Source organism: Phalacrocorax carbo, chromosome 32, assembly GCF_963921805.1.
Source record: "Phalacrocorax carbo chromosome 32, bPhaCar2.1, whole genome shotgun sequence".
Classification (NCBI taxonomy): domain Eukaryota; kingdom Metazoa; phylum Chordata; class Aves; order Suliformes; family Phalacrocoracidae; genus Phalacrocorax; species Phalacrocorax carbo.
The window spans coordinates 309356-331420 of NC_087544.1; the positions used below are offsets into that span (position 1 = coordinate 309356).

The 22065-nt window shown below is 65.5% G+C and overlaps 1 protein-coding gene across 6 annotated transcripts; it reads left to right on the forward strand.

Moving 5' to 3' along the window:
* Positions 1-473: 473 nt before the first annotated feature.
* MARK2 (microtubule affinity regulating kinase 2) lies at positions 474-21869 on the forward strand. 6 transcript variants are annotated; one of them, XM_064437536.1, is made up of 19 exons: positions 475-828; positions 5114-5287; positions 5966-6019; positions 6123-6171; positions 6343-6408; positions 6521-6591; positions 6725-6781; positions 7278-7514; positions 7583-7702; positions 8789-8888; positions 8990-9102; positions 12812-12938; positions 13709-13896; positions 14229-14326; positions 14411-14539; positions 16431-16694; positions 17866-17892; positions 18268-18312; positions 19676-21869. In XM_064437536.1, exons 1-19 carry the CDS (start codon positions 772-774, stop codon positions 20028-20030), a joined length of 2331 nt encoding a protein of 776 aa, XP_064293606.1. In that variant the 5' UTR covers positions 475-771; the 3' UTR covers positions 20031-21869. The 6 variants fall into 6 exon arrangements, with proteins under 6 accessions (XP_064293610.1, XP_064293606.1, XP_064293608.1 ...); XM_064437538.1 differs by lacking the exon at positions 17866-17892; XM_064437539.1 differs by lacking the exon at positions 14411-14539.
* The last annotated feature ends 196 nt before the right edge of the window (positions 21870-22065 follow it).

Genomic DNA, 22065 nt, shown 5'->3' on the forward strand with positions numbered 1-22065 from the left:
TCCCCATTGCAGCCAGGGAACCCAGGCGTCCGGGCCCCCTACCCCAGTGCCTGGGGAGCACCCAGGCATCCGGGAGCGGACACCACACACACACACCCCCCCAAAAGCCGGGAGAGGACCCAGGCGTCCGGGCCTCCCCGCACCCCCTTCCCCCCTTGGGGTCGCCAGCAGAGATGGGGAAGGGGGGGGATTCGGCTCCGCTCGGGTGTTTCCGTCAGTCAGCGGAAAGACCCGATGGCAGCCGAGGGGCGTTCGGGTCTTTCCGGATCCACTCGGCGGAGATGGAGTTCGGCTCTTTCCGCCGCCGTCAGCGGAAACTGCCGAAGGAAGCTTCGGGTCTTTCCGCGGCGGGATGGGACCGGGGAGAGACATCGGGTGATTCCGGAGCGCCGCCGGAAACGCCCGAAGCCGGGAGCCGAATCTATCCGGAAAGAGCCGAAGAGAAGCGGGAGGCGTGTCGGGTGTTTCCGGCGCGGCGGCGGAAATGGCCGAGGGCCGGCGGCGGCGGCCATGTTGGGAGCCGCTGGGTGCTGAGGAGGCGCGAGTGTGAGGCGGCGGCGGCCGGGCCAGGCGGACTCGCCGCCCGCTCCCCTCTTCCCCCTTTCTCCTCTCCCGTCCCCCTCCCCGGCCTCCCCCATGCCGGTGGCTTGGCCTCCCCCCGCTCCCTGAGCGCGGCCCGGGGCTCCCCTACCTCCCCTTCCCCCTCCCCGTACACCGCCCGCCGCGGCTTCCCCCTATCGCGATAGTCGCCGGCGGCGGGGGGGGGCCGCCATGTCGAGCAGCGGTCGCAGCCCTCTGCCTACGGTCAACGAGAGAGACGCGGAACAGGTAGGGCCGACGACGGGGAGGGCCTCTGTGAGGGGAAAGGGAGGGGGTGTCTGAGGGGGTCGGGGGCTGTTTTGTGTGGGTAAAAGGGGGTCTGGGGTCGGTTTGTGAGGGGGAGAGGGTGTCTGAGGGGGTCGGGGGCCTGTTCTGTGAGGGGAAGGTGGGGTCTGAAGGGGTTGTGGGCTGTTTTGTGAGAGGAAAAGGGGATCTGGGGTCCGTTTGTGAGGGGAAAAGGGGGTCTGAAGTGATCGGGGGCCTTTTTGGTGAGGGGGAAAGTAGGTCTGAGGTCGGTTTGTGAGGGGAAAAGGGGGTCTGAGGGGGTCGTGGGCTGTTTTGTGAGGGGAAAAGGGGGGGTCCTGGTAATTTTATGAGGGAAAAGGGATGGTCTGAGGGAGTCATGGACCGGTTTTTGAAGAGAAAAGGGGGGCCTGGGGTCGGTTTGTGAAGGAAAAAGGAGAGTCTGAGGGGGACCTGGGCAATTGTGTAAGGTAGAAAAGGGGGTCTGAGGGGGACCTCGGCTGTTTTGTGAGAGGAAAAAGGGGGTCTAAGGGAGCCGTGGGCCCTTTTGGGGAGGAGAAAGAGGGGGTCTGAGTGGATTGTGTGCCATTTTGTGAGGGGAAAAGGGGGTCCTGGGCCTTTTTGTGAGGAGAAAGGTCGGTCTGAGGGGGCCCTGGGACCCTCTATGAGGGGAAAAGGGGGGTCTAAGGGGACCCTCTGCCCCGCAGCCTGGCCCCTCTGCAAGGCCCTCTCACAGACCCCCTCTCATGAAGCATCCTGGGGTCTCCCATGACCCAGACCCCTGTGTGGGGTTCGGAGCCAGGACCCCCCCACCTTGGGGGGGCTGGATCGGGCTCCTCTATGGGACCTGACATAGGAAGGGGTGCTCCTGGGCTGGACCCCACCCAGAGGGGTCTGGGGTCCCATTTTTGGGGGTCCTTGAGGGGCATGAGGGTCGCTCCTTTGCCAAAGGCAGGGGTGAAAGGGGTCAGGCATTGCAACTCAAAGGAAGGGGGGCAGGCGGGGGGGTGCTAGCCCCCCATGTTGCCCCCCCTACCCGCAAGGGTCTGGTATCTGCCAGGGTGGGTGCGAGGTTTGGGGTGTCATCGTTGTTGTCATCGTTGTCGTCCCCCCTTCCCGTTTTGGTGGCTGCGCGGACTGGGTGTGGGGGCGTGAGCCCACCCCCTTCCCTGCTGCGGCCCCCCTCCCCACGGCGCGGGGCGGGGGTTGTGGGGGTGGTATTGCTGCCACAAGCTAGGCGCACTGTTGTGGGGGCCTGTGAGGTGTGTACCCCCAAAAATTATGTGGGTACCCACCCCTGTCGTGGGGGCCGAACCTCCCCCCAAGGTGGAGAGGGTGGGGGTTTACTCCCTGTGTCTGTTTGGGGGGTGGTGAGGCCCAGACCACTTTGGGGGCAGCTGGAAGGGGGGGTCCCCCCATTTTAGGGTGTAGGTCTGGGGGGGCTCTTGGGGTCCCTCCTACTTCCAGGTGTGTTGAGGGGACCCCACTTATGGCTGAGCCCTGGTGGGGGGCCTGGGGGCACCTCTGCTTCCCCAGCTGTGCAACACCTCCATTTTTGGTGGTATTTTGGGGGGCTCCCCACCATCCGCAATGAGGGGGACCCTCAAGCGATGGGAAGGGACCCTAGCAGGATGCGGCCCAGGGCTGGGGGGGAGGGGGGCACAAGTGGTTCCATCTCCGTGTCCCCAGTGCTGAGGACAAAGCGATGCCACCTGCACTCTGGCCTTCACCGTGACATCGGGCACCCCCTCATTTTGGGTCATTTTTCCTCTATTTTTCCACCGTTATGTAATGACAGAACAAAATTCTTCCCAGCTGGGAAGGTTTGGGGAGGGGGCGGCGGAGGAGAGTTGGGGGGGCTGCCACATCTCCCCCCAAACTGGCATCTGAAATTGGGGTGCGTTCCTTCCCCCCCCCAGTCACGTGGAGGCTGATCTGGTGTGGTTTTTATATATAAAAAAAAATTTGTCAAAAATAACTAAATTTGGCTGACATTTCAGCGCCGCCGCACCAAAGCTGTTTCACCATCTCCTGGCGGCTGCTGAGGCGGTGGTGGGGTTTGGGGGGCAGGGACGGGACACTGCCCGCCCGCCGCAGGTAGGCCCGGCATGGTGGCCGTTACCGGTTCCACCGTTACTGGTTACCGGTTACGCCGTTGCTGGGTGTCACCAGTTTTGTGCCCGTGGCACAGTCGGGTGTTAGCGCCACAGCCTCTTTGCGTTGGGATCTTTAGAGCTGACCGGTGACATCACCCCCGGACCTAATGACATCACCCCTGGACCTGGTGACATCATCCCTGCCACCATTCCGTTGGTGATTCCCAGTGGTTTGGCTCTAGCACCAGCCAGTGAGCGAGCCGGGGCCTTCCCATCCCGATATGTCTCATTAGCGTCGATTTTTTCTCTTTCCCATGCTGTTTTCACCCCCGTGGTGCTTCAGGTGTTCCCCAAAACTGCGGTGCAACACCGTAACCCCGCCAGCTCCCATGGCCCGGCTGAGCCGGCGTCAGCCCCAACCGGTCGAGCTGGTCTGGCGTTCCCGGCGCTCCTTAGGGAGTTCAACTCTCGGCGAGCTTCCGCCGGCACCACCCCGCACCGGGCCGGCCGTGGCCGTTGGTGTCGCCGGCACTGCCGCGAGCTGAGCCGGTTTGGGGTCGCCAAGCGTGTGAGTCCCCGCCGTAGCACCGGGTTTTGGGTGGGGAAACTGAGGCACAAGGGGTTACAGCAACGAGGGAGGGGGTTTAGAGCCCAGCTCAGGACCCGTAATTAAACGAGAGTTTGGTTAATGAGCGCAGAGCCCGGTACCGCTCTTCATAGCCGCGGGGGGGATGCCGCGGCGCTGAGGGCCAGGTCCTTCCCCGCTGTGCCAAAACTGGGAGTGCCAAGGCGGCTGCCCACATCCTGCTGAGGGAGACGGTGACAACCTCCTGGCGTTTTGGCACCGCACCGCAAAGCCTGGAGCCGGTAGTGCTTTTGGCAAAACCTCACTGGGCCCCGGCGTGGCTGCCACTGCTCTCCTGGCGTGACCTTTGCCAGTGCAGGGAGGTGGAGGAGAGCCACCAGCGCCAGAGGATGTTTGCCAGCTGCTCCAGCCTCATTGATAAGAGGTGCCGGAGAAATGCCAGGCATGCTGGCTGCTCACCAGCACCGCCGCGGACCCCCACAGCAGGGTTTTGATGGTGGGGGGGGAAGGTGGCATTGGTGCTGCCGCACGCCTTGAAACCCCGAATTAATTCCCCAGCAGTGTGGCCAGATGGCGGAGCACGCTCCCCGCCCCGTTGCCACGGCAGTTCTTTGGCAGAAAAACCCCATTTTTTTTCACTTTTCTTTATCATCCTTCCAGCAAAGTGCTGGATTTTAGGGGAGGGGGAGGATTCCCCTCCCCAAAATGCCACATTTCCCCCCCCCTTAAATATCTGGGGGCTCAGTGCCTTGCACCCAGTTGCGCCATCGTCGGCTGAGCAATAGCTAAAACTCCCCTCCTCGCTTCCGCCAGCAGTTTCCTTCCCACGGGGGGGGCCACCCCAAGAGTGTGACCCCTCCCAAAACCGCAGGGAGGTTTGGGGGGGGGGGAGGGGAGGGAGGGGCTGTGGTGGCCCCAAATCCCAGGGGTGGGCGGTTCGGCTCAACTCCCCACCCCCCCGCCCACTCACGCGCACCCGTTATCTCTGGTGTCACTGGAGTGGTGACAGCACGATGTGGGGGGCGTGACAGCGCCCATCGCTGGTGTTTCGCTCCCCATAAGGAAACACCCCAAAAAGCATCCCCAAAGCTGGGGTGACCCTCCCGGGGGGGGGGGGATGGTGGTGTCCGTGGGGGCTTCTGGGGTGCAGGATGGGGGGCTTTGGTGGCAGTGGTGTCTTGAGAGACTCCCTCCCCATTTTGGCTGTGGGATGAACCCAGGCACCTGGGTTGCCCATTTTGGGATAAAATCAGGATATTTGAGCACCCCATTTCTAGGAGGGGTTTGGGGAGGGGGCAGCCATGTCCCTGTCCCCTCCCGGAGAGGGGTGTCACTGCACTGTCCCTGCCATCATTGTCCCGTCCCACACACACACCCTGGGCCCAGCCCGAAACCGCGGTGCTTGCGTCAGGTATCGGGGGCGGCTCCCGGCCTGCCCGGGGCGCGGCACGGCGCCGTATGGCAACGGCGCTCCTGGACTTTGCTCCCGGCTTTGCCAAGAACCTCCGGACCCCCCCGCCCGGGAATACTTAGGGGGGGTAGGGGGACACGGGACATGGAGCTGATTGTCCCCTTCATGTCCCCACAGCCGGGTCCCGTGGAGGGGAAGGGCGGCGGGAAGGCCAACATGCTGCGGGGCCGGAACTCGGCCACCTCTGCCGACGAACAGCCCCACATCGGCAACTACCGCCTGTTAAAAACCATCGGCAAGGGCAACTTCGCCAAGGTCAAGTTGGCCCGGCACGTCCTGACCGGCAAGGAGGTGAGTGCCACCATGGCATGGGGATGGTCCTCGTTCCATCAGTGCCACCGTGGTGTGGGGGCAGGCTTGTGGTCCTTGCCCTGTGGGTGCCACCATGGGGACAGACTTGTGGTCCTCGTCCCACTGCGGTGTGGGGACAGCTCTGAGCAACCTGTCCTTGCCCTGTGAGTGCCACTGCGGTGTGGGGACAGCTGTGGGCTTCCCATCCTCATCCCGCAAGTGCCACTGCGGTGTGGGGACAGCTCTGGGCCCCCGGTCCTTGTCCTGTGAGTGCCACTGCAGTGTAGGCACAACTCTGAGCAACCTGTCGTCGTCCCATGAGTGCCACTACGGTGTGGGGACAGCTCTGGGCTCCTGGTCCTCATCCATGAGTGCCACTGCGGTGTGGGGACAGCTCTGGGTTCCTGGTCCTCATCCCCATGAGTGCCACCGTGGTGTAGGGACAGCTCTGGGCTCCCTGTCCTCGTCCTGTCAGTGCCACCGTGGTGTGGGGACAGCCCCGTCCCCCTGTCCCTCATCCTGCAAGTGCCACTGCTGTGTGGGGACAGCCCTGTCCCCCGTCCCTCACCCTGTGAGTGCCACTGCAGTGTGGGGACAGACCCGTCCCCCTGTCCCTCACCTTGTGGGATCAGTCTTTGGGACAGTCCCCTCCCCATGACACCTTCTCCCCTGTCCCAGGTTGCCGTGAAAATCATTGACAAGACGCAGCTCAACTCCTCCAGCCTGCAGAAGGTGAGAGGGGGGTGTCACTGGGTGGGGGGGAGCTGCTTTTCGGGGGGAACACAAGGCAGGTTGTGGCATCTCATGCTCACCCGCCCCACCCTGTTCCTCACAGCTCTTCCGGGAAGTGCGAATAATGAAGGTCCTGAACCACCCCAACATAGGTAAGCCCCCAAAAAAACCTGCCCAGCTGTATGCTGGGACTCCTGTGCCCCACTTTCCCCACCCCTGAGGGGGATCCCCCACCCCTGGGGGGGGTCCCAGGGGGTGGCCCCCACCTTGCTGCCCCCCCCCCCCCCCCCCCATCTCCAGCCCTGCTTTGCCCCCTTTTACAGTGAAGCTCTTTGAGGTGATCGAGACAGAGAAGACGCTTTACCTCGTCATGGAGTATGCCAGTGGGGGTGAGCAGCAGGCAGGGGCAGGCGGGGGGTGGGCACAGCAGGCAGGGAGGGGGCAGGGCTGCCTCTCACCCCTGCCTTCTGTGTCCCCCCCCCTCCCCGTGCCCCCCCCCAGGTGAGGTTTTCGACTACCTGGTAGCCCACGGGCGCATGAAGGAGAAGGAGGCCCGGGCGAAGTTTCGACAGGTCGGGGGGGACACACCGGTGTGACACCCCCGAGGGGGTTTGGGGACACCTCTGTGTCCCCAGGGGGGCTGGGGGACACCCCTGTGCCCTGTCCCGGGGTGGGGGCCTCCCCTGACACCCCCCTCTCCTGCAGATAGTGTCAGCTGTGCAGTACTGCCACCAGAAGTTCATTGTCCACAGGGATTTGAAGGTAAGGAGTTACCCCCCCCCCCCTTAAAGCCCCTCACCCCCCTTGGGACCCCTGCCAGCACCCCAAGGTGCTCTATGGATTCCACACACCACGTCTTGACCCCAGAGTGGCACCTGGATACCCGTAGGACCCCCAGGACACCACCCATATACCCCTAGGACCCCTTGGGAGCTGCCATTGCCCCGTGGGGCACCACCCAGGCACCCTCAGGACCCTCTGGGAGGCACCCAGACCTCCTGGGGCATCACCCAGTCACCCTCAGAACCACCAGAGCAGCACCCAGACAACCCTGGACATCCCTGGGACCCCTTGGGAGGTGCCAGGATCCCACCCAGGGCAGCACCCGGATCCACCTGGGAGGTGCTGGGGCTCCCAGAACAGCACCAGATAACTCAAGAACCCCCCCGGCTGCAACCACATACCCCCTAAAATCCCCCCATCAGAGCACCCAGACACCCCTAAAGCCCCTTGGGGCCCTCTCCCTCTCCTGGGACAGGCGGAAAACCTACTGCTGGATGCTGACATGAACATCAAAATCGCCGATTTTGGCTTCAGCAACGAATTCACCTTCGGGAACAAACTGGACACGTTTTGCGGGTCCCCCCCTTACGCCGCCCCCGAACTCTTCCAAGGGAAGAAATACGATGGCCCAGAAGTCGACGTCTGGAGCTTGGGTGTCATCCTTTATACCTTGGTCAGCGGTTCTTTGCCTTTCGATGGGCAAAATCTTAAGGTAATGCCTCGTTTTTTGGGGTTCCCTGGGTGGGGTTGCAGTGTGCTGATGGATGGCTTTTGCTTCAGGAGTTACGGGAGCGGGTGCTACGGGGCAAGTACCGGATCCCCTTTTATATGTCCACCGACTGCGAAAACCTGTTGAAGAAGTTTCTCATCCTTAATCCTACCAAGAGAGGCACCTTGGAGGTGAGGAGGGGTGCGAGAGAGACCCCCGGGAGCACCCCCACCATGGTCCTGGCCACCCCTGGGACACCCAAATGCGGTCCTGGGCACCTTTACTGTGGTCTTGGACATCCCTGGGACCTCCCAGGACCCACTGGTGTGGATCTGGGCACCCATAAGAGCACCCCAAGACCCCCCAGCGTGGTCCTGGGTGCCCCCAGGTTTCCCCAGGGCCCCCCAGTGTGGTGCTGGGAACCCCCGCCCCCAGGCACCCTAAAGACCCTTTGAGCACCCCCAACATGGTCCTGGGCAGCCCTGGGAACCCCCAGCATGGTCCTGGACACCCCCAAGAGCACTCAAAGGCCCCCAGGATGGTTCTAGGTGCCCCCAGGGACCCCCAGGAACTCCTAGACACCCTTAGGATCCTCTGAGCACCCCTAGTGTGGTCTAGGGCACCCCTGGGATCCCCTAGCATGGTCGTGGGCACCCCTAAGAGCACCCCAAGATCCCCCAGCATGGTCCTGGGTACCCCCAGGTTTTCCCAGACCCCCAGTGTGGTGCTTGGAACCCCCAGCATAGGCCAGGGCACCCCTGGGACTCCCTAGCATGGTCCTGGGTGTCCCTGAGAGCACCCCAAGGCTGCCCAGTATAGTCCTGGGTACCCCTCTGGGACACTGAGTATGATCCTGGGACCTTCCAGGACCCCCCTAGCCACCCCCAGCATTGTCCTGGGCACCCTCAGAACCCCCTAATGTGGTCCTGGTTGTCCCGTGGGCACCCCCAGCGTGGTCCTGAACCCCCTGGGACTCCCCCAGGCACCCCCAGCATTGTCCTGGGCACTCCCAGAACCCCCTAATGTGGTCTTGGGCACCCCCACCCAGCATGGCCCTGACCCCCCCCCCCCCAGCACCCCCAGTATGCTCCTGGGCACCCCCAGGAGTCCCTTGGGACCCCTCAGTACAGCCCTGAGCCCCCACAGTGAACCCCCAGCACAGCACCAGGGAACCCTGCCCCCCAGAATGTCCCTGCCGAGCCTCCCAGGAAGCTCCCAGGGACCCCCAGACCCCCCCCCTCAAGGCCCACTTTCTTATGTCTGTGTCCCGCACCCAGCAAATCATGAAGGACCGCTGGATGAACGTGGGCCATGAGGATGACGAGCTGAAACCCTACATGGAGCCTGTGCCAGACTACAAGGACCCTCGGAGGACAGGTAGGACCCACCCCAGGACCCCCTTTTTGGGGGTTGGGGAGTCCTCAAGGGGCCACCTGGATACTGGGATTCCCCCACTGAGGCTTGTGTCCCCCGCTCAGAGCTGATGGTGTCCATGGGGTACACGCGGGAGGAGATCCAGGAGTCGCTGGTGGGGCAGAAGTACAACGAGGTGATGGCGACCTACCTGCTGCTGGACCACAAGAGCTCGGAGGTGCGAGGACGGAGGGGACACCACGGGGGTGCAGGGGACATGGGGACAATGGGGTGAGGTGACATGGCTGAGGGGACGTGAGGAGGGTCACAGGCGCAGGTGTGATGGGGAGCACGGGGGGATGAGGGGACGCGAGGAGGGTCACAGGCGCAGGCGTGACGGGGAACACGGGGGGATGAGGGGACGCAGGGAGGGTCACAGGCGCAGGTGTGACAGGGAACACGGGGGGATGAGGGGACGCCCGGAGGGTCACAGGCGCAGGTGTGACAGGGAACACGGGGGGATGAGGGGACGCAGGGAGGGTCACAGGCACAGGTGTGACGGGGAACACGGGGGGATGAGGGGACGCAAGGAGGGTCACAGGCGCAGGTGTGACAGGGAACACGGGGGGATGAGGGGACGCGAGGAGGGTCACAGGCGCAGGCGTGACGGGGAACACGGGGGGATGAGGGGACGCAAGGAGGGTCACAGGCGCAGGTGTGATGGGGAACACGGGGGGATGAGGGGACGCAAGGAGGGTCACAGGCGCAGGTGTGATGGGGAACACGGGGGGATGAGGGGACGCAAGGAGGGTCACAGGCGCAGGTGTGATGGGGAGCACGGGGGGATGAGGGGACGCAAGGAGGGTCACAGGCGCAGGTGTGATGGGGAGCACGGGGGGATGAGGGGACGCAAGGAGGGTCACAGGCGCAGGTGTGATGGGGAACACGGGGGGATGAGGGGACGCAGGGAGGGTCACAGGCGCAGGTGCGATGGGGGGAACACGGGGGGATGAGGGGACGCAAGGAGGGTCACAGGCGCAGGTGTGATGGGGAGCACGGGGGGATGAGGGGACGCAAGGAGGGTCACAGGCGCAGGTGTGATGGGGAGCACGGGGGGATGAGGGGACGCAAGGAGGGTCACAGGCGCAGGTGTGATGGGGAGCACGGGGGGATGAGGGGACGCAAGGAGGGTCACAGGCGCAGGTGTGATGGGGAGCACGGGGGGATGAGGGGACGCAGGGAGGGTCACAGGCGCAGGTGTGACGGGGAACACGGGGGGATGAGGGGACGCGAGGAGGGTCATGGGGGGCGCAGGTGTGACGGGGAGCACGGGGGGATGAGGGGACGCGAGGAGGGTCATGGGGGGCGCAGGTGTGATGGGGAGCACGGGGGGATGAGGGGACGCAAGGAGGGTCACAGGCGCAGGTGTGACGGGGAACACGGGGGGATGAGGGGACGCGAGGAGGGTCATGGGGGGCGCAGGTGTGATGGGGAACACGGGGGGGTGAGGGGACGCAAGGAGGGTCACAGGCGCAGGTGTGACGGGGAACACGGGGGGATGAGGGGACGCAGGGAGGGTCACAGGCACAGGTGTGACGGGGAACACGGGGGGATGAGGGGACGCAGGGAGGGTCACAGGCACAGGTGTGACAGGGAACACGGGGGGATGAGGGGACGCAGGGAGGGTCACAGGCGCAGGTGTGATGGGGAACACGGGGGGATGAGGGGACGCAAGGAGGGTCACAGGCGCAGGTGTGATGGGGAGCACGGGGGGATGAGGGGACGCAGGGAGGGTCACAGGCGCAGGTGTGACGGGGAACACGGGGGGATGAGGGGATGCAAGGAGGGTCATGGGGGGCGCAGGTGTGATGGGGAGCACGGGGGGGTGAGGGGACGCAAGGAGGGTCACAGGCGCAGGTGTGATGGGGAACACGGGGGGATGAGGGGACGCAGGGAGGGTCACAGGCGCAGGTGTGATGGGGAACACGGGGGGATGAGGGGACGCAAGGAGGGTCATGGGGGGCGCAGGTGTGATGGGGAGCACGGGGGGATGAGGGGACGCAGGGAGGGTCACAGGCGCAGGTGTGACGGGGAACACGGGGGGATGAGGGGATGCAAGGAGGGTCACAGGCGCAGGTGCGATGGGGAACACGGGGGGATGAGGGGACGCAGGGAGGGTCACAGGCGCAGGTGTGATGGGGAACACGGGGGGATGAGGGGACGCAAGGAGGGTCACAGGCGCAGGTGTGATGGGGAACACGGGGGGATGAGGGGACGCAAGGAGGGTCACAGGCGCAGGTGTGATGGGGAACACGGGGGGATGAGGGGATGCAAGGAGGGTCACAGGCGCAGGTGTGACGGGGAACACGGGGGGATGAGGGGACGCAAGGAGGGTCACAGGCGCAGGTGTGATGGGGAACACGGGGGGATGAGGGGACGCAGGGAGGGTCACAGGCGCAGGCGTGACGGGGAACACGGGGGGATGAGGGGACGCAGGGAGGGTCACAGGCGCAGGTGTGATGGGGAACACGGGGGGATGAGGGGACGCAGGGAGGGTCACAGGCGCAGGTGTGATGGGGAGCACGGGGGGATGAGGGGACGCAAGGAGGGTCACAGGTGCAGGCGTGACGGGGAACACGGGGGGATGAGGGGACGCAAGGAGGGTCACAGGCGCAGGTGTGATGGGGAACACGGGGGGATGAGGGGACGCAAGGAGGGTCACAGGCGCAGGTGTGATGGGGAACACGGGGGGATGAGGGGACGCAGGGAGGGTCACAGGCGCAGGTGTGATGGGGAGCACGGGGGGATGAGGGGACGCAAGGAGGGTCACAGGTGCAGGCGTGACAGGGAACACGGGGGGATGAGGGGACGCAAGGAGGGTCACAGGTGCAGGCGTGACAGGGAACACGGGGGGATGAGGGGACGCAAGGAGGGTCACAGGCACAGGTGCGATGGGGAGCACGGGGGGATGAGGGGACGCAAGGAGGGTCACAGGCGCAGGTGCGATGGGGACACCACGGGGGGATGAGGGGACGCAGGGAGGGTCACAGGCGCAGGTGCGATGGGGGACACGAGGAGGGTCTTGGTGATGTGGGTGTGACAGGGAACATGGATGGGATGAGGAGACACGAGGAGGGTCATGGGGACGCAGGTGTGATGGGGAACACGGAGGGGATATGGGGACGCAGGTGTGATGGGGAACATGGAGGGTCTAGGGGACGCGAGGAGGGTCACAGGGACGCACGTGTGATGGGGAACATAGAGGGGATGAGGGGATTTGAGGAGGGTCACGGGGACACAGGTGTGATGGGGAACACGGAGGGTCGAGGGGACGCAGGAGGGTCACGGGGATGCAGGTATGACAGGGAACATGGGATGAGGGGACACAGGGATGCAGGTATGACAGGGAACATGGAGGGGATGAGGGGATGTGAAGAGGGTCACGGGGATGCAGGTGTGATGGGGAACACAAAGGGGATGAGGGGGCATGAGGGTCATGAGGGCACAAGCATGACACAGTACATGGAGGGGATGAGGGGACACGAGGAGGGTCTTGGGGATGCAGGTACGATGGGGAACATGGAGAGGATGAGGGGATGCGGGAGCAACCAGGGGACATGGGGACAAAGTGGGACACTGAGGGGGGCACACAGGGACACGAGCGACACCGTCCTCGCGTGCCAGTGCGTCCCGGTGCCATCACGTCCCCCCTTCCAGCTGTGCCGCGTGCTGGCACGTCCCCGTGCCAGCGCATCCCTGTCCCCAGCTGTGCCGCGTGCTGGCACATCCCTGTCCCCAGCTGTGCCGCGTGCCAGCACGTGCCTGTCCCTGCACGTCCCCCACACCAGCACGTCCCATCCCCTGCCCTGGTCAGCGGGTCCTCATCCCCGTGCCTGCTTGGTGTGTCCCCACATGTGTCCCCACATGTGTCCCCTTCATGTCCCCAGCTGGAGGAGAGCCTGTCGCTGAAGCCGCGGGCAGCCCCTGACCTGGCCAACAGCTCGGGCCCCTCCCCGGCACACAAGGTCCAACGCAGCGTCTCTGCCAACCCCAAACGCCGCGTCAGCGACCAGGGTGAGCCCCCTCCTTCCCTCCCTCCCCGGATGCCTGGATCCTTGGGCGGGGGGCAAGGGAAAGGGGCTGGATGCCTGGAGCACTGGGTGGGGGGGTGTGGGTGAGCCCCTGGGTCCCGTGGAGGTGGGGGGGGGGCCCAGATGCTTGGGTCCAAGGGGGGAGTCGAGATAAGGGGCTGGATGCCTGGGGCACTGGGTGGGGGGTGTGGGTGAGCCCCTGGGTCCCTTGAAGTGTGGGGGTTCCCAGATGCCTGGGTCCATGGGGAGGGGGGGCAGTCACCCGTGGAGGTGTGGGGGGGGGCCCAGATGCTTGGGTCCAAGGGGGGAGTCGAGATAAGGGGCTGGATGTCTGGGGCACTGGGTGGGGGGTGTGGGTGAGCCCCTGGGTCCCTTGAAGTGTGGGGGTTCCCAGATGCCTGGGTCCATGGGGAGGGGGGGCAGTCACCTGGGTCCCTTGGGGGTGGGAGCAGGGGGTGGGGCTGGATGCCTGGGTCCCTTGGGAGTGAGGTCCTGAGACACATGGGTCCCCATTAGGGGTGGGGGGGGTGTAGAGTGGGGGCCCCCCACATACGTGGGGGCCACCTGGGTCCTCAAGGGTGGAGGGGATGAAGTAAGGGGGTCTTTGTGGGGCAGTGGGGTGGTGCAGGGGCCCCTTGGGACCCCTGGGGTGGGGGTGTGTGTGTGGGGATTGGGTCTGTGGGAGGGTGGGGAGCAGGTCCTCAGATGCCAGGGTCCCCATGGGACTCCGCCCTTGACACTCCCCTCCCACAGCCGGCCTCTCCATCCCCACTTCGGCCTCCTACTCCAAGAAGACACAGGCGGCCAACGCCGAGAACAAACGAGGAGGAGGAGGAGGAGGGGAGGAAGAGGGGGGGCGGCGGGCAGGCAGCACTGCCAAGGTGCCCCCAAGCCCACTGCCCAGCCTAGAGCGAGCCAAGGGCACGCCCTCGCCCTCCACGGTCAGCATGGGGTGGGGGGGACACCCGTGCCTGGGTCCCCTGGGGGTGGGAGCAGGGAGGGGCTCAGGCACCTAGGTCCCCTGGTTGGGGGGGTCAAGGTTTTCTGGGGGTGCAGGGGTGGGAGCTAGGGGGTCCTGGATGCCTGGGTCCCCTGGTGGGGGTGGGAGAAGGGAGGCCTGGGTCCTTCAGGGGTGCCAGCATGCTCTGGTTCCTGTGGGGGCCTGAAGGAGGGTGCCAGACACCTGGATCCTCCATTTGGGGGTTACCCATGGGGTGCCCAGATGTCAGGGTCCCCCTGTGAGCACCCCACCTTGTGTGCCCCGCTCCCACAGAACAGCGTTCTCTCCACCGGCACCACACGGAGCCGTAACTCCCCGCTGCTGGACCGGGCCAGCCTGGGCCAGAGCTCCCTGCAGAACGGCAAGGACAGGTAGGGGATCTCCCTGCACCCCCCCAAATACCCCCTTATCCCCCTCCTTAACTCCCCCCCCGGCCCCCTGCTTTTCTTTCCTAGCCTGCCTGCACCAGGCTGCCGGCCCTCACCCGCCGCCCCCCCGGCCCCTGGGGCCCCCCCGCGGTCCCGGCAGCACCCGAAACCCACCGCCACCCCCGCCGACGCCAACTGCGAGGCCCCCCGGCCCAGGCAAGGCCCCCACAGTGCCCCAAAATCCCAGCATGGGGCCCGTGTGCTGGGGGGGGACCCCTGGGAGGGTTTGTGGGGGTCCCCACGTGCCTCTCCCTGACCCTGCTGCAGCACCCCAGCATGTCTCCAGGGAACAGGAGGGGGATTTGGGGTGCTGGGGTCCCCACGCCTGGCACCCCAGCATGTCTCCAGGGAAATGGGAGGGGGATTTGGGGTGCTGCTGTCCCCACGCCTGGCACCCCAGCATGTCTCCAGAGAATGGGAGGGGGATTTGGGGTGCTGCTGTCCCCACGCCTGGCACCCCAGCATGTCCCCGGGGAATGGGAGGGGGATTTGGGGTGCTGCTGTCCCCACGCCTGGCACCCCAGCATGTCCCCGGGGAATGGGAGGGGGATTTGGGGTGCTGCTGTCCCCACGCCTGGCACCCCAGCATGTCCCCGGGGAATGGGAGGGGGATTTGGGGTGCTGCTGTCCCCATGCCTGGCACCCCAGCATGTCCCCAGGGAATGGGAGGGGGATTTGGGGTGCTGGGGTCCCCATGCCTGGCACCCCAGCATGTCTCCAGAGAAATGGGAGGGGGATTTGGGGTGCTGGGGTCCCCACGCCTGGCACCCCAGCATGTCCCCAGGGAATGGGACGGGGATTTGGGGTGCTGGGGTCCCCACGCCTGGCACCCCAGCATGTCTCCAGGGAATGGGAGGGGGATTTGGGGTGCTGGGGTCCCCACACCTGGCACCCCAGCATGTCTCCAGAGAAATGGGAGGGGGATTTGGGGTGCTGGGGTCCCCACGCCTGGCACCCCAGCATGTCTCCAGGGAATGGGAGGGGGATTTGGGGTGCTGGGGTCCCCACGCCTGGCACCCCAGCATGTCTCCAGAGAAATGGGAGGGGGATTTGGGGTGCTGGGGTCCCCACGCCTGGCACCCCAGCATGTCTCCAGGGAATGGGAGGGGGATTTGGGGTGCTGGGGTCCCCACGCCTGGCACCCCAGCATGTCTCCAGGGAATGGGAGGGGGATTTGGGGTGCTGGGGTCCCCACGCCTGGCACCCCAGCATGTCTCCAGAGAAATGGGAGGGGGATTTGGGGTGCTGGGGTCCCCACGCCTGGCACCCCAGCATGTCCCCAGGGAATGGGACGGGGATTTGGGGTGCTGGGGTCCCCACGCCTGGCACCCCAGCATGTCTCCAGAGAAATGGGAGGGGGATTTGGGGTGCTGGGGTCCCCATGCCTGGCACCCCAGTATGTCTCCAGAGAAATGGGAGGGGGATTTGGGGTGCTGGGGTCCCCATGCCTGGCACCCCAGTATGTCTCCAGGGATTGGGGGGGATTTGGGGTGACTGGGGGTGCTGGTGTCCCCATGCCTGGCACCCTGGTATGTCTCCAGGGATCGGGGGGATTTGGGGTGTCTCTTGTCTCCAGCCCAATATCTCCGGGTATCCCCCAGAGCAGGGGGGCATATGGGGTGACTGTGGGGTGCTGACAGGTCCCCAGGTGCTGCAGGGTGTCAGTGGGTCCCTGGGGTGCTGGCAGGTTCCCAGGGTGCAGCAGGGTGCCAGATGGTCCCTGGGGTACTTTTGGGTGCTGAGGGGTGCTGGCAGGTCCCCAGGGCGCAGCAGGGTGTCGGCGGGCCTCTGGGGTGCTTTGGGGTCCCAGTAGGTCCCCGAGGTGCTGTGGGACCCCAGGGTATGGCAGGGCACTGGCAGGTCCCCAGGGTGCTGTGGGGTTCCTGGTGGGTGCTCAGGGTGCAGTGGGGTGCCAGTGGGTCTCTGGGGTGTGGATAGGGCCCTGGCAGACCCCTGGGGTGCTGTGGGGTGCCAGTGGGTCCCTGGGGGGCCATGGGGGCCAGCCATCCCCCCCAGGTACCCCCAGTTAACCCCCCCATTCCCACAGCGGGGTGCCCAGCCGGGTGCCGGCAGCTTCTCCTTCAGCCCACAACGTCAGCCAAGGTCCTGGGGAACGTCCCAGCTTCCCCCGGGGGGTTTCCAGCCGCAGCACCTTCCACGCCGGGCAGCTCCGGCAGGCACGCGACCAGGCCCCCCTGCCCTACGCGCTGCCCCCCGGCCTGCCCCCCGCCTCCCCCTCCGGCACCAGCCAGGGCCGCCGCGGCCCCTCCGCCAGCCTCTTCAGCAAATTCACCTCCAAGTTCGTCCGGAGGTGAGGAAGGGAGGAGAGGGACCCTCGCCACGTGTCCCCAATGTGTGTGGTTCCTCGGTGTGTGTCCCCTGGGCTGCCCCTGTGTACCCCCAGGGATCCTCTGTGTCCCCTCCTGTGTCCCCTTGTCCCTCCCAGGGCTGCTCCTCTGCCACTTGTGCCCCACAGGGATCCTCCATGTCCCCTCCTGTGTCCCCTTGTCCCTCCCAGGGCTCCTCTTCTGCCACTCGTCCCCCGCAGGGATCCTCTGTGTCCCCTCCCTGTATCACCTCATCCCCCCAGAGCTCCTCCGTGTTCCCTCCGTGTGTCCCCTCGTACCCCCAGAGCTCCTCCATGTCCCCTCCGTGTGTCCCCTTCCCCCCCCCCCCCCCAGGCTTCTCCTGTGCTGCCTGTCCCCCCTTGGTGGCTGTGTGTGTCCCCTCACTCCCCAGGGATCCCCTGACCCCCACTGTGTCCCCCCACTTTGTGTGTCCCCTTGTTCCCCTCCATGGCTTCTGCATGTCCCTTTGTCACGCCAGAGCTCAGTGTCCCCTCTGTGTGTCCCCTTGTCCCTCCCAGGGCTCCTCCATTTCCCCTCTATGTCACCCCTTGTCTTCCCCGCCCCCCCCCCGAGCTCCTCCGTGTCCCCTTGTCCCTTCCAGGGCTTCTCCTCTGCCACTTGTCCTTCCCAGGGCTCTCCTGTGTCCCCTCGGTGTCCCCCACATCCCCCCGGGGCTCCTGTGCCACTCATGTCCCCCCCACAGCTCCTCAACGTCTCCCTCTGGGTGTCCCCTTGTTCCCCCCAGGGCTCCTCCTTGTCCCCTTGTGTCTCTCTGGGGCTCTTCCATGTCCCTTCTGTGTCCCTCCTCCCTTGTCCCCCAGGGCTCTTCTGTGTCCCCCCCAGGTCCCTTCCCGTCCCCCAGGTCTCCTGCCATCCCCTGGGGGTGTCCCCTCCTTGTCCCCGTGTCCCTTCCCCACCTCTCCGTGTGGTGCCGCAGAGCTGCGGAGGGGGCGACGGGGTGGGGGGCGCTGCTTCACCCCGGATGCCTGGGTCCTCTAGCTGCCCCCAGCCCCATTTGGGGGGGACTGGGAGGGGGAGGAGGGGGTTCCCCAAAGTGTGGGGGAGGGGGATGGCTCGGTCCCGGCCCCCCTCCCCGCCCCCAACGTCGCCCTTCTCTTCTGTTTGTCTTTGTAGAAATCTGTCTTTCAGGTTTGCCAGAAGGTAGGGCTGCGTCGGACGCCTGGGTCCCCCCCTCCCCCCCTCCCCCCCTCCTTCACTGCATGCTACCCCCTCCCCATGCCCCACCCCCACCTGGGGAGAGCAGGTCCCAGCCCCCCACCCCCTCCCCGCCCCCTCCCAACCCCCCCGCGTCGGCGCTGCACGGCCCTGCATGGCCCTCCCCCTCCCCGCTCGGCTGTGGCTGTCTGTCTGTCTGTGTCCCCCCCACCCCTCACCGCGTGTGTGTGTATGTGTGTCTGTCCCCCTCCCTGTGCTGTCTGTCCGCCCGGACGCCTGGGTGCTGTGCTGGGAGGGGGAGGGGCTGCCCCCCACCCCCATCCCCCCCTCACCGATCTCTGCCCCTTCTTGTTTCTCAAGGAACCCACACGAGCCCGAGAGCAAGGACCGGGTGGAAACGTTGAGGTGAGTGTGGGGACGGGGTCCCCGTGATGCCCCTGGGGTCCCCGTAACACCCAGGACCACTGCCTTGTCCCCCATGACACCCCCGAGGTCCCCAAGGCACCCCTGGGGTCCCTGTTGACACCCCAGGGTCCCCAGGACACCCATGGGGTCCCCATAACACCCAGGACCACTGCCTTGTCTCCCAGGCACCCATGGGGTCACTGTTTACACCCCCCAGCTCCCTGAGGTCCCCACAATACCCCCAGGGTCCCCAGTCACCCATGGGGTCCCCAAGGCAACCATGGGGTCTCTGACACCCCCCTGGCTCCTTGGGACACCTATGACACCCTTGGGGTCTCCAGGACACCCCTGAGGTCCCCACAACACCCCCAGGGTCCATGGGACCCCTAGTGGCACCCAGGACCACCACACTGGGCCCAGTGACATCCCTGGGACACCTGGGCTGGCTGTGCCAGTCCTGGTGACATCCCCAGGGTTTCCATGACACCCAGAGCCACTGTGCTGGTCCCAGTGGCATCCCCAGGACTATCATACTGGTCCTGGTGACATCCCATGGGACGCCCAAGCCCACCATACTGGTCCTGTTGACATCCCTGGGACACCCACAACACCCAGCACTGCCACACTGGTCCCTGTGACATCTCCAGAGCCTCCATGGGACACCTAGGCCCACTGTGCCGAACCTGGTGACACCCCGGGGGGTCCTTATGACCCCCAGGACCTCCAGGGGGGTCCTGGTGACAGCCCTGGGACCCCCAGAATGTCCACGCCAGTCCTGGTGATATCTCTGGGGTCCCTGAGACCTCCATGCAGGTCCTGGTGACACCCCTGGGACCCCCAGAATGTCCATGCCAGTCTTGGTGACGCCTCTGGGGTCCCCGGACCTCCACCTGGTCCTGGTGACACCCCTGAGATGTCCAGGCCCTCCATCCTGGTCCTGGTGACATCTCTGGGGTCCCCACAATGTCCATGCCAGTCCTGGTGACGCCTCTGGGGTCCCTGAGACCTCCATCCTGGTCCTGGTGACACCCCTGAGATGTCCGGGACCTCCATCCTGGTCCTGGTGACACCCCTGAGATGTCCGGGACCTCCATCCTGGTCCCGGTGACATCTCTGGGGTCCCCACAATGTCCATGCCAGTCCTGGTGACGCCTCTGGGGTCCCTGAGACCTCCATCCTGGTCCCGGTGACACCCCTGAGATGTCTGGGACCTCCATCCTGGTCCTGGTGACATCCGTGAGGTCCCTACAACCCCCAGGCCCTCCATGCCGGTTGTGACGTCCCCACACACACACCCCCCCATGCTGCTTCCGGTACTGCCCCCCTCCCCTCGGTGACCCCCTTGTCACCCCGCTTTCCCCAGACCAACAGTCGGTCCCGAAAAAGAACCGCGCGAAGCGAGCGGTCGAGAAGCCAAACCTCGTTCTTTACGTTTTACCTGGAGCATGAAAACGACGAGTTCCCTCGAACCGGGCGAAATGTTACGGGAAATCCGGAAAGTTCTGGACGCCAACAGTTGTCGTTGCGAACCCCAAGAGCGTTTCGTCCTCCTCTGCGCCCACGGAGCTCCCGGCCACGATTCTTTCGTCCAGTGGGAAATGGAGGTTTGCAAACTTCCCCGGCTCTCCCTCAACGGCGTCCGCTTCAAACGCATCGCCGGGACCTCCATGGCCTTCAAGAACATCGCCTCCAAGGTGGCCAACGAGCTCAAGCTCTGAGCGGGAGGGTCCTCGTCACCCCGCCCGCCCGCCTGTTGACGGGGGGGAGGACGCACGGACACACGCACACCCCCTGCCCCGAGGCGATGGATTGAGGAGGGGGGAGGGGATCGGGGGGGTGGGGGGGTGGGGTGGGGTTGAAGTTGCCTCGTGGTGGAACGTTGTGGATGAAGCCAAGGACCTTCGGGGGGTTCGGGACAGCGGGCGGCGGGGCCCGGGGGACGTTTGGGGATGTCCTCAAGGGCTCCGGGGACGCTTGGGGATGTCCTCAATGGACCAGGACCTCGTGCGGACGTCCTCGATGGCTCCAGGGATGTTTGGGGACATCTTGGATGGCTCTGTGGGGACATCCTTGATGGCACTGGGCACGTTTGGGGACATCTTGGATGGCTCTGGGGATGATTAGGGACGTCCTCGATGGGTCTGGGGACTCTTGGGGACGTCCTCAATGGACCAGGACCTCATGGGGATGTCCTCGATGGCTCCAGGGATGTTTAGGGACATCCTCGATGGCACTGGGGACGTTTGGGGACATCTTGGATGGTTTGGGGGACATCCTCGATGGCTCTGGGGCCATTTGGGGAGGTCCTGGATGGATCAGGACCTCATGGGGACATCCTCGATGGCTCTGGGGACATCTTGGATGACTCTGGAGAGATTAGGGGACGTTGTGGATGGCTCAGGACCTCATGGGGATGTCCTTGATGGCTCTGGGGACATTTGGGGACATCCTGGATGGATCAGGACCTCATGGGGACATCCTCGATGGCTCTGGGGACATCCTCGATGGTTTTGGGGATGTCCTTGATGGCTCTGGGGACGTTTGGGGACATCCTGGATGGATCAGGACCTCATGGGGACGTACTCAATGGCTCTGGGAATGTTTGGGGACATCTTGGATGGCTTTGGGGATGTCCTTGATGGCTCTGGGGACATCTTGGGTGGCTCCATGGATGTTTGGGGACGTCCTTGATGGCTCCAGGGACCTGTGGGGACATTGTGGGTGGCCCAAGGCCATCCCCTGGTGGCCCAGGTCCTTGGGGAGACATCTTGGGGGGCCTGGGGACCCTTGGGGACATCCAGGATGGACATGGAGACGTCAGGGATGGACATGGGGGGTCCCAGACAGCCTTGGGGACACCCTGGGTGTCCCAGGACCTCATGGGGACGCCCCCGGTGACCTTGGGGACAGTGACCTTGGGGATGTCACGGAGCCTTATTGGGGGGGGAGGGGGCAGCTTGGGGACATGGGGATTGTCTGGGGGAGGGGGGTGGGGACAAGGCCCCCCCCCCCCCGGAGCCTTATGGGGCCACCCCCCCCACCCCCACCCCCCGGTGTCCCTGATTCCCTCCCCCAGGGACCCCCGGTGGCCTTAAGGGATCCCCCGTGGGGTCATTGGGGGTGTCCTGGTGCCACCCCACCCCCCAGGGGGGCGTCCCCTCCCCCCCTCACTCAGGAAGGGCCCCGGGGGGGGTGGGGGAGGGGTTCTGCTGCTGCTGGGGGTCGCCCCTCCCCCGCGAGGGGGGGTTGGTCGTGCTGCCCCCTCTGACCTGCTGTAGCCCCGCCCCCCGGGGGCGCGCGGACGCCTGGGTCCCGGGGGGGGGAGGGGCTGCGCCTGCCCTTTACATACCTCGGGGGGGGGGGGGGGAATGTCTCAGCCCCTTCCCCCCCCCCGGGGCGCTGCCACCCCCTGCCAGGCGGGGGGAGGGGCGGGGGGGCACCCTGGGGTGCTATTGCCCGGGAGGGGGCAGAGGGGTCACCCTGGGGTGCTGCTGGCCCCGCCCCCACCCAGCGCCGCTGCGGCTTTTCCAGGTTCTAGATTAAAAACTTTCCAGAAAGATCTGTTGTCTCTGACCGGTGCTCCCAGTATGGGGCAGGGCTCCCAGTACAGACCAGTGCTCCCAGTGTGGACCAGGGCTCCCAGGATGGCCCATACGCCCCCCAGTACCCACCTGGTGTAGCCTAGCACTTCAGGTATAACCCAGGGCCTACCAGGAACGGCCCAGTGCTCCCAGTAAACCCTCCCAGTACCCA

What these genes read in the sequence shown, in the direction of transcription:
- MARK2 (XM_064437536.1), top strand. Translation starts at nt 772, where the DNA reads ATGTCGAGCAGCGGTCGCAGCCCTCTGCCTACGGTCAACGAGAGAGAC. An exon ending in TTGTCCACAGGGATTTGAAG is followed by an intron (nt 6,782 to 7,277) that starts GTAAGGAGTTAC and finishes CTCCTGGGACAG; the next exon opens with GCGGAAAACCTACTGCTGGA. An exon ending in TGGACCACAAGAGCTCGGAG is followed by an intron (nt 9,103 to 12,811) that starts GTGCGAGGACGG and finishes TCATGTCCCCAG; the next exon opens with CTGGAGGAGAGCCTGTCGCT.